Genomic DNA, 14,399 nt, shown 5'->3' with positions numbered 1-14,399 from the left:
TCTTCGGATGGCGAATCCGTGACTAGCCTGCAGGTACGCTCCTACTATATAATCTCCAAATAGTGCTAGGCTTAGGGTTAGGGTTCTTCATTGCCGGTATTTAACGCAGGGCGTTGATTTGTGCATTATCTCTGTTGTTTCGTTTAGCTTCCTATGACTATCCCTTGCTATGAATGGAGTGGCATTGCTCACGATCTGTCTTCTCATTGTCTGCATCGAGAACCTTGAGTCACGCTAGTTGCTTTTGATTCCTTGGACACTGGCAGACGTTTTCTTGCATGTGGTCAGAAGGTATGTTGTTCCGTACTGTAAATATATGTTTACATTACCTCGTGCTCGATTTACTTCGCGGTAATCCATTGTTCTGCCCAAAATTGCATACAATTTCAATTAATTTGTGCATTTACAAAGTACGTATTTATGTTTTTTTTATGGTCTAATATTTGTTTTAGCACATAATAGCATATACTTGTAGTTAATTGATCCATATATATGTATATCATTGCATGCTACATTTTGTGCTTATATGATTGAGACCATATTTTTAGTGCATTGCATGTAATTGTATTGCATTTGTGCATATATGATTGAGACCATATTTTTTCATACTGTAGGAAGAAGTGAAATGTAACTATGTGGAATGGGTAGACCCAGAGTGGTCAGTGGCTACGAAGTTCTGCCTGAGAGAACTGTGGAGCATGTATGACGAGAAGTTGAGACAGAATATTAAGAATGCTGAATAAAAATGCATGTTAATTGGAGAAAAGAGGAGGACGGAGGAAGAGCTGAGATTTTTCAAAATGGACTTTGCTAAACTGGTGGCTGATAAGGAGGATGCTCTCACGCAGTTGGGCAATGCAAGATTGTCACTTAGCGATCTCAAAGAGGAGCTGGAGAAGAATAAGATGGCAGACCATGGTTGTGCCAACCTACATCAGGTCCTGAGGGTAAAGGCTGAGAAAGACCGGGACCGGGTGGTGCTAGAGACAGACCAAGTGATGAGAGAGAGGGACCTGCTGAAGCAAGAGAAGAAAAAACTTGAGTATATTATTGCACATTTTCTCAAACAGAAACATGGGTACGTTGATAAGATCAAGAAGCTGAAGGAGATTTGTGATGAATTTTAAGTATGTTTTGTGGTTTATTGTTGAACAGAATGATCAAGTCCTATCTGCATTGTGGCCAGTTCATTCGTGTAAGGTCTAAGTATATTATATTAACCAATAAATTATATCACTTTCGAAATAGTTTGCCCTTGTTTGACCTGCATCCTAATGCGGGTTCTCGGCTAAGCACTGAAATTCTTTTGCTTCCACCGGAGCTCTAAATTGTACTGATCAAGGGGGTGAAATAGTAGTTGATCATGTGATTGATGGTGCTACTGATCCTGATTTTCATGATGCAAAAAAGGAAAAGGCTAACAAAAATGCAGCAAAAAAACTGTGCAACGTGATTTCAAGCAACACATAACGCCAAGGGAATCTGGCGCAAGACACGAGGAAGATCTGTTGGAGATCGTAGCAGAAATTTAAAATTTTCTACGTATCACCAAGATCAATCTATGGAGTCATCTAGCAACGAGAGAGAGGGGAGTGCATCTACATACCCTTGTAGATCGCGCGCGGAAGCGTTCAAGAGAACGGGGTTGATGGAGTCGTACTCGTTGTGATCCAAATCACCGATGATCCTAGCGCCGAACGGACGGCACCTCCACGTTCAACACACGTACGGAGCGGGGACGTCTCCTCCTTCTTGATCCAGCAAGGGGGGAGGAGAAGTTGATGGAGATCCAGCAGCACGACGGTGTGGTGGTGGAAGTAGCGGGCTCCCGGCAGGGCTTTGCCAAGCGCAAGCGGGGAGGAAGAGGTGTCACGGGAGGGAGGGAGGCGCCAGGGCTTGGGGTGCTGCTCCCATGCGCCTCCCCACTATATATAGGGGTGGAGGGGGCTGGTTTCTTGCCCTCCAAGTCCATTGGGGCGTTGGCAAAGATGGGGGAAAGAAATCCCATCATTTCCCTTCCCCACCGATTGTTATCCCCCTTTTTTAGGGATCTTGATCTTATCCCTTCGGGATATGATCTTATTCCTTCTAAGGTGGGATCTTGGTGCGCCTTGACCAGGGGTGTGGGGCCTTGCCCCCACTACCCACGTTCATGTGGGTCCCCCCATGCAGGTGGGCCCCACTTCAGAACCTTCTAGAACCTTCCTGGTACAATACCGAAAAATCCCGAACATTTTCCGGTGGCCAAAATAGGACTTCCCATATATAAATCTTTACCTCCGGACCATTCCGGAACTCCTCGTGAGGTTCGGGATCTCATCCGGGACTCCGAACAACTTTCGGTTTACCACATACTAATATCTCTACAACTCTAGCGTCACCGAACCTTAAGTGTGTAGACCCTACGGATTCGGGAGACATGCAGACATGACCGAGACAACTCTCCGGTCAATAACCAACAGCGGGATCTGGATACCCATGTTGGCTCCCACATGTTCCACGATGATCTCATCGGATGAACCACGATGTCGAGGATTCAATCAATCCCGTATACAATTCCCTTTGTCAATCGGTACGTTACTTGCCCGAGATTCGATCGTCGGTATCCCAATACCTTGTTCAATCTCGTTACCGGCAAGTCACTTTACTCGTACCGTAATGCATGATCCCGTGACAAAACACTTGGTCACATTGAGCTCATTATGATGATGCATTACCGAGTGGGCCCAGAGATACCTCTCCGTCATACGGAGTGACAAATCCCAGTCTCGATTCGTGCCAACCCAACAGACACTTTCGGAGATACCCGTAGTGCACCTTTATAGCCACCCAGTTACGTTGTGACGTTTGGCACACCCAAAGCACTCCTATGGTATCCGGGAGTTGCACAATCTCATGGTTTAAGGAAATGATACTTGACATTTGGAAAAGCTCTAGCAAACGAACTACACGATCTTGTGCTATGCTTAGGATTGGGTCTTGTCCATCACATCATTCTCCTAATGATGTGATCCCGTTATCAATGACATCAAATGTCCATAGTCAGGAAACCATGACTATCTGTTGATCAACGAGCTAGTCAACTAGAGGCTCACTAGGGACATGTTGTGGTCTATGTATTCACACATGTATTACGATTTCCGGATAACACAATTATAGCATGAACAATAGACAATTATCATGAACAAGGAAATATAATAATAACCATTTTATTATTGCCTCTAGGGCATATTTCCAACAGTCTCCCACTTGCACTAGAGTCAATAATCTAGTTACATTGTGATGAATCGAACACCCATAGAGTTCTGGTGTTGATCATGTTTTGCTCTAGGGAGAGGTTTAGTCAACGGATCTGCTACATTCAGGTCCGTATGTACTTTACAAATATCTACGTCTCCATTTTGAACATTTTCACGAATGGAGTTGAAGCGACGCTTGATATGCCTGGTCTTCCTATGAAACCTGGGCTCCTTGGCAAGGGCAATAGCTCCAGTGTTGTCACAGAAGAGAGTCATCAGGCCCGACGCATTGGGAATAACTCCTAGGTTGGTAATGAACTCCTTCACCCAGATTGCTTCTTGTGCTGCCTCTGAGGCCGCCATGTATTCCGCTTCACATGTAGATCCCGCCACAACGCTTTGCTTGCAACTGCACCAGCTTACTGCCCCACCATTCAAAATATACACGTATCCGGTTTGTGACTTAGAGTCATCCAGATCTGTGTCGAAGCTAGCATCGACGTAACCCTTTACGACGAGCTCTTCGTCACCTCCATAAACGAGAAACATATCCTTAGTCCTCTTCAGGTACTTCAAGATATTCTTGACCGCTGTCCAGTGTTCCATGCCGAGATTACTTTGGTACCTTCCTACCAAACTTACGGCAAGGTTTACATTAGGTCTGGTACACAGCATGGCATACATAATAGACCATATGGCCGAGGCATAGGGGACGACACTCATCTTTTCTCTATCTTCTGCCGTGGTCGGGCATTGAGCCGTGCTCAATTGCACACCTTGCAATACAGGCAAGAACCCCTTCTTGGACTGATCCATATTGAACTTCTTCAATATCTTGTCAAGGTACATACTTTGTGAAAGACCAATGAGGCGTCTTGATCTATCTCTATAGATCTTGATGCCTAATATATAAGCAGCTTCTCCAAGGTCCTTCATTGAAAAACACTTGTTCAAGTAGGCCTTTATGCTTCCCAAGAATTCTATATCATTTCCCATCAACAGTATGTCATCCACATATAATATGAGAAATGCTACAGAGCTCCCACTCACTTTCTTGTAAACACAGGCTTCTCCATAAGTCTGTGTAAACCCAAACGCTTTGATCATCTCATCAAATCGAATGTTCCAACTCCGAGATGCTTGCACCAGCCCATAGATGGAGCGCTGGAGCTTGCATACCTTGTTAGTATTCTTAGGATCAACAAAACCTTCCGGCTGCATCATATACAATTCTTCCTTAAGAAAGCCGTTAAGGAATGCCGTTTTGACGTCCATTTGCCATATCTCATAATCATAGTATGCGGCAATTGCTAACATGATTCGGACAGACTTCAGCTTCGCTACGGGTGAGAAAGTCTCATCGTAGTCAACCCCTTGAACTTGTCGATAACCCTTAGCGACAAGTCGAGCTTTATAGATGGTAACATTACCATCCACGTCCGTCTTCTTCTTAAAGATCCATTTGTTTTCTATCGCTCGCCGATCATCGGGCAAGTCTGTCAAAGTCCACACTTTGTTTTCATACATGGATCCTATCTCGGATTGCATGACTTCAAGCCATTTGTTGGAATCCGGGCCCACCATTGCTTCTTCATAGTTTGAAGGTTCACCGTTGTCTAACAACATGATTTCCAGGACAGGGTTGCCATACCACTCTGGTGTGGAACGTGTCCTCGTGGACCTACGAAGTTCAGTAGTAACTTGATCCGAAGTACCTTGATCATCATCATTAGCTTCCTCTCTAGTCAGTGCAGGCACCACAGGAACATCTTCCTGAGCTGCGCTACATTCCGGTTCAAGAGGTAGTACTTCATCAAGTTCCACTTTCCTCCCACTTACTTCTTTCGAGAGAAACTCTTTCTCCAGAAAGGACCTGTTCTTGGCAACAAAGATCTTGCCTTCGGATCTAAGGTAGAAGGTATACCCAATGGTTTCCTTAGGGTATCCTATGAAGACGCATTTTTCCGACTTGGGTTCGAGCTTTTCAGGTTGAAGTTTCTTGACATAAGCATCGCATCCCCAAACTTTTAGAAACGACAGCTTAGGTTTCTTCCCAAACCATAACTCATACGGTGTCGTCTCAACAGATTTCGACGGAGCCCTATTTAAAGTGAATGCGGCAGTCTCTAAAGCATAGCCCCAAAATGAGAGCGGTAGATCGGTAAGAGACATCATAGATCGCACCATATCCAATAGAGTGCGATTACGACGTTCGGACACACCATTTCGCTGAGGTGTTCCAGGCGGCGTGAGTTGTGAAACTATTCCACATTTCCTTAAGTGTGTGCCAAATTCGTGACTCAAATATTCCCCTCCACGATCTGATGGTAAGAACTTTATTTTCCTGTCACGTTGATTCTCAACCTCACTCTGAAATTCCTTGAACTTTTCAAAGGTCTCGGACTTGTGTTTCATTAGGTAGACATACCCATATCTACTTAAGTCATCAGTGAGAGTGAGAACATAACGATAGCCACCGCGAGCCTCAACACTCATTGGACCGCACACATCAGTATGTATTATTTCCAATAAGTTGGTTGCTCGCTCCATTGTTCCGGAGAACGGAGTCTTGGTCATCTTACCCATGAGGCATGGTTCGCACGTGTCAAATGATTCGTAATCAAGAGACTCCAAAAGTCCATCTGCATGGAGCTTCTTCATGCGTTTTACACCAATGTGACCAAGACAGCAGTGCCACAAGTATGTGGGACTATCATTATCAACCTTACATCTTTTGGTATTCACACTATGAATATATGTAACACTACGTTCGAGATTCATTAAGAATAAACCATTAACCAGCGGGGCATGACCATGAAACATATCTCTCATATAAATAGAACAACCATTATTCTCGAATTTAAATGAGTAGCCATCTCGAATTAAACGAGATCCTGATACAATGTTCATGCTCAAAGCTGGCACTAAATAACAATTATTGAGGTTTAAAACTAATCCCGTAGGTAAATGTAGAGGTAGCGTGCCGACGGCGATCACATCGACCTTGGAACCATTCCCGACGCGCATCGTCACCTCGTCCTTTGCCAGTCTCCGTTTATTCCGCAGCTCCTGCTTTGAGTTACAAATATGAGCAACCGCACCGGTATCAAATACCCAGGAGCTACTACGAGTGCTGGTAAGGTACACATCAATAACATGTATATCACATATACCTTTGGTGTTGCCGGCCTTCTTGTCCGCTAAGTACTTGGGGCAGTTCCGCTTCCAGTGACCACTTCCCTCGCAATAAAAGCACTCAGTCTCAGGCTTGGGTCCATTCTTTGGCTTCTTCCCGGCAACTGGCTTACCGGGTGCGGCAACTCCCTTGCCGTCCTTCTTGAAGTTCTTCTTACCCTTTCCTTTCTTGAACTTAGTGGTTTTATTCACCATCAACACTTGATGTTCCTTTTTGATCTCCACCTCCGCTGATTTCAGCATTGAATATACCTCAGGAATGGTCTTTTCCATCCCCTGCATATTGAAGTTCATCACAAAGCTCTTGTAGCTTGGTGGAAGCGACTGAAGGATTCTGTCAATGACCGCGTCATCCGGGAGATTAACTCCAATCTGAGTCAAGCGGTTGTGTAACCGAGACATTTTGAGTATGTGCTCACTGACAGAACTATTTTCCTCCATCTTACAACTGAAGAACTTGTCGGAGACTTCATATCTCTCGACCCGGGCATGAGCTTGGAAAACCATTTTCAGCTCTTCGAACATCTCATATGCTCTGTGTTGCTCAAAACGCTTTTGGAGCCCCGGTTCTAAGCTGTAAAGCATGCCACACTGAACGAGGGAGTAATCATCAGCACGCTGCTGCCAAGCGTTCATAGCGTCTTGGTTCTCTGGGATGGGTGCGTCACCTAGCGGTGCTTCTAGGACATAATCTTTCTTGGCAGCTATGAGGATGATCCGCAGGTTCCGGACCCAGTCCGTATAGTTGCTGCCATCATCTTTCAGCTTGGTTTTCTCTAGGAACGCGTTGAAGTTGAGGGCAACATTAGCGTGGGCCATTTGATCTACAAGACATATTGTAAAGATTTTAGACTAAGTTCATGATAATTAAGTTCATCTAATCAAATTATTCAATGAACTCCCACTCAGATAGACATCCCTCTAGTCATCTAAGTGAAACATGATCCGAGTCAACTAGGCCGTGTCCGATCATCACGTGAGACGGACTTGTCAACATCGGTGAACATCTTCATGTTGATCGTATCTTCTATACGACTCATGCTCAACCTTTCGGTCTTCCATGTTCCGAGGCCGTGTCTGTACATGCTAGGCTCGTCAAGTCAACCTAAGTGTATTGCGTGTGTAAATCTGGCTTACACCCGTTGTATTCGAACGTTAGAATCTATCACACCCGATCATCACGTGGTGCTTCGAAACAACGAACCTTCACAACGGTGCACAGTTAGGGGGAACAATTTCTTGAAATTATTGCAAGGGATCATCTTATTTAAGCTACCGTCGTTCTAAGCAAATAAGATGTAAAACATGATAAACATCACATGCAATCAAATAGTGACATGATATGGCCAGTATCATATTGCTCCTTTGATCTCCATCTTCGGGGCGCCATGATCATCTTCGTCACCGGCATGACACCATGATCTCCATCATCATGATCTCCATCATCGTGTCTTCATGAAGTTGTCATGCCAACGATTACTTCTACTTCTATGGCTAACGTGTTTAGCAATAAAGTAAAGTAATTTACATGGCGTTATTCAATGACACGCAGGTCATACAAAAAATAAAGACAACTCCTATGGCTCCTGCCGGTTGTCATACTCATCGACATGCAAGTCGTGATTCCTATTACAAGAACATGATCAATCTCATACATCACATATATTTCATTCATCACATCCTTTTGGCCATATCACATCACAAGGCATATGCTGCAAAAACAAGTTAGACGTCCTCTAATTGTTGTTGCATGTTTTTACGTGGCTTCTATAGGTTTCTAGCAAGAACGTTTCTTACCTACGTAAAACCACAACGTGATATGCCAACTTCTATTTACCCTTCATAAGGACCCTTTTCATTGAATCCGATTCGACTAAAGTGGGAGAGACAGACACCCGCTATCCACCTTATGCAACTAGTGCATGTCAGTCGGTGGAACCTGTCTCACGTAAGCGTACGTGTAAGGTCGGTCCGGGCCGCTTCATCCCACGATGCCGCCGAAACAAGATAAATCTAGTAGTGGCAAGAAAATTGACAACATCTACGCCCACAACAAGTTTGTGTTCTACTCGTGCATAGAAACTACGCATAGACCTAGCTCATGATGCCACTGTTGGAGATCGTAGCAGAAATTTAAAATTTTCTACGTATCACCAAGATCAATCTATGGAGTCATCTAGCAACGATAGAGAGGGGAGTGCATCTACATACCCTTGTAGATCGCGCGCGGAAGCGTTCAAGAGAACAGGGTTGATGGAGTCGTACTCGTCATGATCCAAATCACCGATGATCCTAGCGCCGAACGGACGGCACCTCTGCGTTCAACACACGTACGGAGCGGGGACGTCTCCTCCTTCTTGATCCAGAAAGGGGGGGGGGGAGGAAAGTTGATGGAGATCTAGCAGCACGACAGCGTGGTGGTGGAAGTAGCGGGATCCCGGCAGGGCTTTGCCAAGCGCAAGCGGGGAGGAAGAGGTGTCACGGGAGGGAGGGAGGCGCCAGGGCTTGGGGTGCTGCTCCCATGCGCCTCCCCACTATATATAGGGGTGGAGGGGGCTGGTTTCTTGCCCTCCAAGTCCATTGGGGCGTTGGCAAAGGTGGGGTAAAGAAATCCCATCATTTCCCTTCCCCACCGATTATTATCCCCCTTTTTTAGGGATCTTGATCTTATCCCTTCGGGATATGATCTTATTCCTTCTAAGGTGGGATCTTGGTGCGCCTTGACCAGGGGTGTGGGGCCTTGCCCCCACTACCCACGTTCATGTGGGTCCCCCCATCCAGGTGGGCCCCACTTCGGAACCTTCTAGAACCTTCCCGGTACAATACCGAAAAATCCCGAACATTTTCCGATGGCCAAAATAGGACTTCCCATATATAAATCTTTACCTCCGGACCATTCCGGAACTCCTCGTGACGTCCGGGATCTCATCCGGGACTCCGAACAACTTACGGTAACCGCATACTAATATCTCTACAACTCTAGCGTCACCGAACCTTAAGTGTGTAGACCCTACGGGTTCGGGAGACATGCAGACATGACCGAGACAACTCTCCGGTCAATAACCAACAGCGGGATCTGGATACCCATGTTGGCTCCCACATGTTCCACGATGATCTCATCGGATGAACCACGATGTCGAGGATTCAATCAATCCTGTATACAATTCCCTTTGTCAATCGGTACGTTACTTGCCCGAGATTCGATCGTCGGTATCCCAATACCTTGTTCAATCTCGTTACCGGCAAGTCACTTTACTCGTACCGTAATGCATGATCCCGTGACAAAACACTTGGTCACATTGAGCTCATTATGATGATGCATTACCGAGTGGGCCCAGAGATACCTCTCCGTCATACGGAGTGACAAATCCCAGTCTCGATTCGTGCCAACCCAACAGACACTTTCGGAGATACCCGTAGTGCACCTTTATAGCCACCCAGTTACGTTGTGACGTTTGGCACACCCAAAGCACTCCTATGGTATCCGGGAGTTGCACAATCTCATGGTCTTAGGAAATGATACTTGACATTTGGAAAAGCTCTAGCAAACAAACTACGCGATCTTGTGCTATGCTTAGGATTGGGTCTTGTCCATCACATCATTCTCCTAATGATGTGATCCCGTTATCAATGACATCAAATGTCCATAGTCAGGAAACCATGACTATCTGTTGATCAACGAGCTAGTCAACTAGAGGCTCACTAGGGACATGTTGTGGTCTATGTATTCACACATGTATTACGATTTCCGGATAACACAATTATAGCATGAACAATAGACAATTATCATGAACAAGGAAATATAATAATAACCATTTTATTATTGCCTCTAGGGCATATTTCCTACAAGATCCACCTGCGGACGCTGATCCCGAGAGATCCAGCGGCAATCATGCGCACGGGATCCCAGGCGGATCTGCCTACTCCACCAATCGCAGGATCCACGGGTGGCCCGTCTGCGTCCGACACACGGGCTGTCTCCACCGAGCGATCGGGCGGGACCGGACCTGGCGCATCCCCCCGCGCCAACTGGCGCTCGTCGACTGGGTCGCCCGCACGGGGACCAGATCTGTCGTTGTCTCGGGCGCGGGATCCCACACCGGATGGCACGACAGCCGAGGTTGATTCTCAGGCAAACAAAAAGGAATTTATCAATTTTTTTTCTTATTGTTGAATAGTGCCAAATCAAATCAAAAAAATATGCAAAAGTAAAAAAGAAATGAATTACTCTTCCATGACAGAAAAGAATGAACACAGCAGCAAAAAAATTACGGTAGAACAAATGAAGGGAAGCAAAAATTTATTGGTACGAAACGTATAGTCTGACTGCATTACACATACACAAGTATGTGTGAGCGACCAAAAATCCACACAAAATCCATGGTATCGTGCTTATTACATGAATGATAGAAAATCAAAGTTGTCCATGCCGGGAAATGTGCTTCCGGACTTAAAACAAATGACTAAAACTAGAATCTTGAATCATGTATGATGTCTTCACGCCTTGCTTTTCTTTGCGATGTCGCGGATTTTGTTCTTCACACATTCGAGCGTGTTGGTAGGTGAGAGAACCAACTCGGCGACGAGACGCCTTCTCCTTGCATTAACCGTGCCCTGCAATTTTTAGAACAAGGTTTAATGAATAGAAGTTGGTATTATACGACAATTGTACAACGAACAGAGAGGACAAATTACCTGGGTAAAATCTGCGGTCCATCGATCCCCGTCCCAACGCTCCATAACTTCAATCACAAAAAGGCCACAAGAGTTCCTAATATATATGCAAACATTAGTCACTGTGCACATGAACATGTCTTTCGTAAGTAGAAAATGATGAACCATAACTCACCCGTCCTCTTGTAGTGGCATGTCGATCTGAGGTATGATAGGCCACTTAGTGACGTCTGGATATTTGCCAGGTGTAATAAGGTTTGCCTCTGCCATATCAATTGCTATTGCTAGTCGCTATTTGAAAAAAAGTAGTAGTGAGAAACCATATGACATTTCATATGAATAATGCTCAATGTTGGGGAGAGTACCAGTGCTTTGACAGTGTCGAGAGAGAACTCGAGAGGATAGAGCGAATCAAAAACTCGGAATTCTTTCTTGAGGTTGTGCATCACCACGGTGATCCAGTGTGTATTGCCGACGTTCAACGGGATAAACGACTAAAATGTGGAACATATTTGTAATCAGATGCAATTATTCTTGTTGAAATGAGTGTTAATGAACTAGTAAGAACATATCATACCTTATCACGGACGGTATACTCGTCCAGAACCCTACATACTGCTCCAGCTCTGCTCAGCGCACTATCCATGTTGTATTTCGACGGTTTAGGGTTGTCTCGTGCCTTAGCACGATCAACAAGGTATTTGGACCTCCAGGCTGGACAGAGGTGCCGATCATGACCAACGCGCAAAGCCAAATGTGTCTAATAAGCATCGATAATCTGCGTAAAATAATAGAACATTTTATTTTCATAGGTGACACCTAGATTTTGCACTTAAATAGCAGGACATGGTAATGGATCTTACGCCATCCGCCAGCCATGTATGCTCAAGTACCGGTTGTATACTCTCCACAGTCACAGAGGTGCCACGTTCATTGTAGTAAACTCTTTTTGTCATATTCTTCTCAGACCGAGCAGCTGCCTCCACAAACGCAACAGCAGCATCGATGAGTTCCGGTGTCAAATCGTCCTTAACAGAGCCTTCCATGTCATTGTCACTAAACAGAGCTGCATGATAAATTACGAACGTCACGAACGGTGAGTACATGCAATGGTAGTAAATGAAGCACTAAGATAGCTACTAACGGTACCTCTAGTTGCGGTAGTGTTGCCGGATGGCTTAGTACCGCGAGCGCTTCGCTTGCCGGGCTTGTCAAGTTTAAAGGGGGATTCAAATTTCTTGGGAACAGTCCGTCGGCGCTTCCCGGATATAACATCGTCTTCTTTTGCGGTTGCTGCAGACTTTTTCCCCTTGCTCTTACCCACCATCCTGTCGATAGAACTTGCAGAAATGTCAATGTCGGACGATTCTGCTCGAGGAGAATTACCTACATTCCAAGGGTTCTCCGGTGTTGCGCCGCACTCATCAGTAGGCTTCGTTGTCTTGTCAACATTTAACTTGGCAGGTGTTTTCTAGTTAACAAAGAAATAATGTGATAGGTTCAGTTAACGAAAATGAAGATGCATAATTGAGATAAATGAAGACAAATAAATGAAAACATACTTCCTCATCATCGTTGTTCTGGTTTACAACAGGCTCGTCAGGCTGTGTCAAATCAATCACCGGCTCTAGACCGTCAGAGTCATCCTTGTACACGAATTCTTTTTTTTTCTGGCGGACCATTCTCAAAGGAATCCACTTCTAGGTCGGCGTCGTTGTTGCCGGAAGCCGCAGCAGCCGCTGGCTTGTACCTCACACCATTTTGGTTCAACTTCTCTAACAATCTCTGCATTACATAAAAAATATTAATTAATGTCGGCACGGTTTTGCAACTTCAAAAATGTTGTAAACATAGAATTAAGGGTGTGTCACCTCGGCTACTTGTTCCGGTATTTCCTTCATTTGGCTGCGTATGTAATCCATACACCGCTTCATGATGAGGTTCATCATCTCGTCCGCGTTTGAGGCTAACTTGGACTTCTTTGCCGTACCAACGGCGGGCTTATTTTTTGGCTTTTCTGGTTCGGGTACTTTGCGCTCCTGCGCCCTGTACTCTTTGGTTATGTTGTCTTCAATCTGCATGTGAAAGACAAGTATATGTGATCAATAAAAATATTAATACAACTAATTATGTTATATAAAAGATTTAAGAAGTACCCAACGTAATGAATTACCTTGATGTTACCACGGCCACGGCCGTGGTCATAATCAAACTTGTCTCTCCTTGAGGCTGCAGCTTCAGTCCAATTCCTCATTAGAGGTTCCATGGACAAGCTAGGATTGAATGCGCATTCACCTTCCAGAGGCTGAACCTTCTCCCAGTACAGGTACTGCATGAATATGAAAAATTACAATTAATACTATACAGCATGTAAATTAGCAATCATATTTTTTCTGCAATGGTACAAGTCTGAAAGGTGTACCTGCAGGAGAGCTAAGTTCCCTCTCGACCATTGGCGGAGGTGTTTGCCTTTCCTCACGTTGCGAAGGCAGTCCAGCAGAACCCGGAGGGTGAATGCATTCCAATTAATCTTGGATATACGCTTCACATCGTCCACCAATGCGTAATATTGCTTTGGTACAGTCTTGCTCGACATGGGAGCAAGAACTGTTCCAAGCAACACGAGGACAACTCTCCGAAGGAAATCGTCGTCGGCAGATTTATTTTTTGTGATGTCCACAATCAGAACATCGATGACTATGTTACCTATGGTCTTGCTCAGGAATTGAGGCGGCACTCGATCTTTAACATCCTCACCTTCCTCACCGAGAATACCTACTGCCGACAGTCCGTGGTTCTCGAAGGCCAAGATGCACTCAACATCCACGGCACCGAGAGACACTTCGCCAACCAAGTCTTGTACAATGAATCTGCCCTTGCTAGGATCAAAAATCTCAACCATGTACCGGATCAACAGTGTACACATCTTCAGCGAAGGTATCTGAAGCATGCTACGGAGTGGTGTTTCGGCAAGTGCGGCCCGTTGACCAGAAGATAGACCGGCAATAAGTTTGCACCATTTCTCAACGGCGCAAATAATTTCTCCGTTGAGTTCATCCATCCTGTTAAAAAAATATACTTGGTTATAGTACCATCAATTATGTAATCAACTTTTTTCCTAACATATTGTTGCATAAAACATAATAATGGAATACACTATCCCACAGTAGATAGAAAACTATACAACATTATTTATTCATACTGAAACATTCAGCAGAGGCACGTGCAACACATAAAATGACAGTTTAACAAGTACTTATTTAACCAATTAGTTTCATAATAAAAAGTAAC

At 44.9% G+C, this 14,399-nt stretch overlaps 1 protein-coding gene across 1 annotated transcript; it reads right to left on the bottom strand.

The window, feature by feature from the left end:
- Positions 1 to 10,931: 10,931 nt before the first annotated feature.
- On the bottom strand, positions 10,932 to 14,010 carry LOC120964923 (uncharacterized). The gene is made up of 12 exons (XM_073499320.1): positions 13,531 to 14,010; positions 13,282 to 13,437; positions 12,980 to 13,183; positions 12,788 to 12,893; positions 12,671 to 12,735; positions 12,294 to 12,579; positions 12,002 to 12,174; positions 11,686 to 11,868; positions 11,474 to 11,602; positions 11,284 to 11,399; positions 11,130 to 11,205; positions 10,932 to 11,048 (listed from the first exon to the last, which is right to left on the bottom strand). Exons 1-12 carry the CDS (start codon positions 14,008 to 14,010, stop codon positions 10,932 to 10,934), a joined length of 2,091 nt encoding a protein of 696 aa, XP_073355421.1.
- Between the last annotated feature and the right edge of the window lie 389 nt (positions 14,011 to 14,399).

The sequence above is a fragment of the Aegilops tauschii genome, chromosome 5 (assembly GCF_002575655.3).
Source record: "Aegilops tauschii subsp. strangulata cultivar AL8/78 chromosome 5, Aet v6.0, whole genome shotgun sequence".
Taxonomy (NCBI): Eukaryota; Viridiplantae; Streptophyta; class Magnoliopsida; order Poales; family Poaceae; genus Aegilops; species Aegilops tauschii.
This window is presented reverse-complemented; position numbering and strand designations above follow the sequence as displayed.

What these genes read in the sequence shown, in the direction of transcription:
- LOC120964923 (XM_073499320.1), bottom strand. Translation starts at nt 14,010, where the DNA reads ATGGTTGAGATTTTTGATCCTAGCAAGGGCAGATTCATTGTACAAGAC. An exon ending in TACCGGAACAAGTAGCCGAG is followed by an intron (nt 12,894 to 12,979) that starts GTGACACACCCT and finishes TATGTAATGCAG; the next exon opens with AGATTGTTAGAGAAGTTGAA. An exon ending in CGGCAAGCGAAGCGCTCGCG is followed by an intron (nt 12,175 to 12,293) that starts GTACTAAGCCAT and finishes TTTATCATGCAG; the next exon opens with CTCTGTTTAGTGACAATGAC.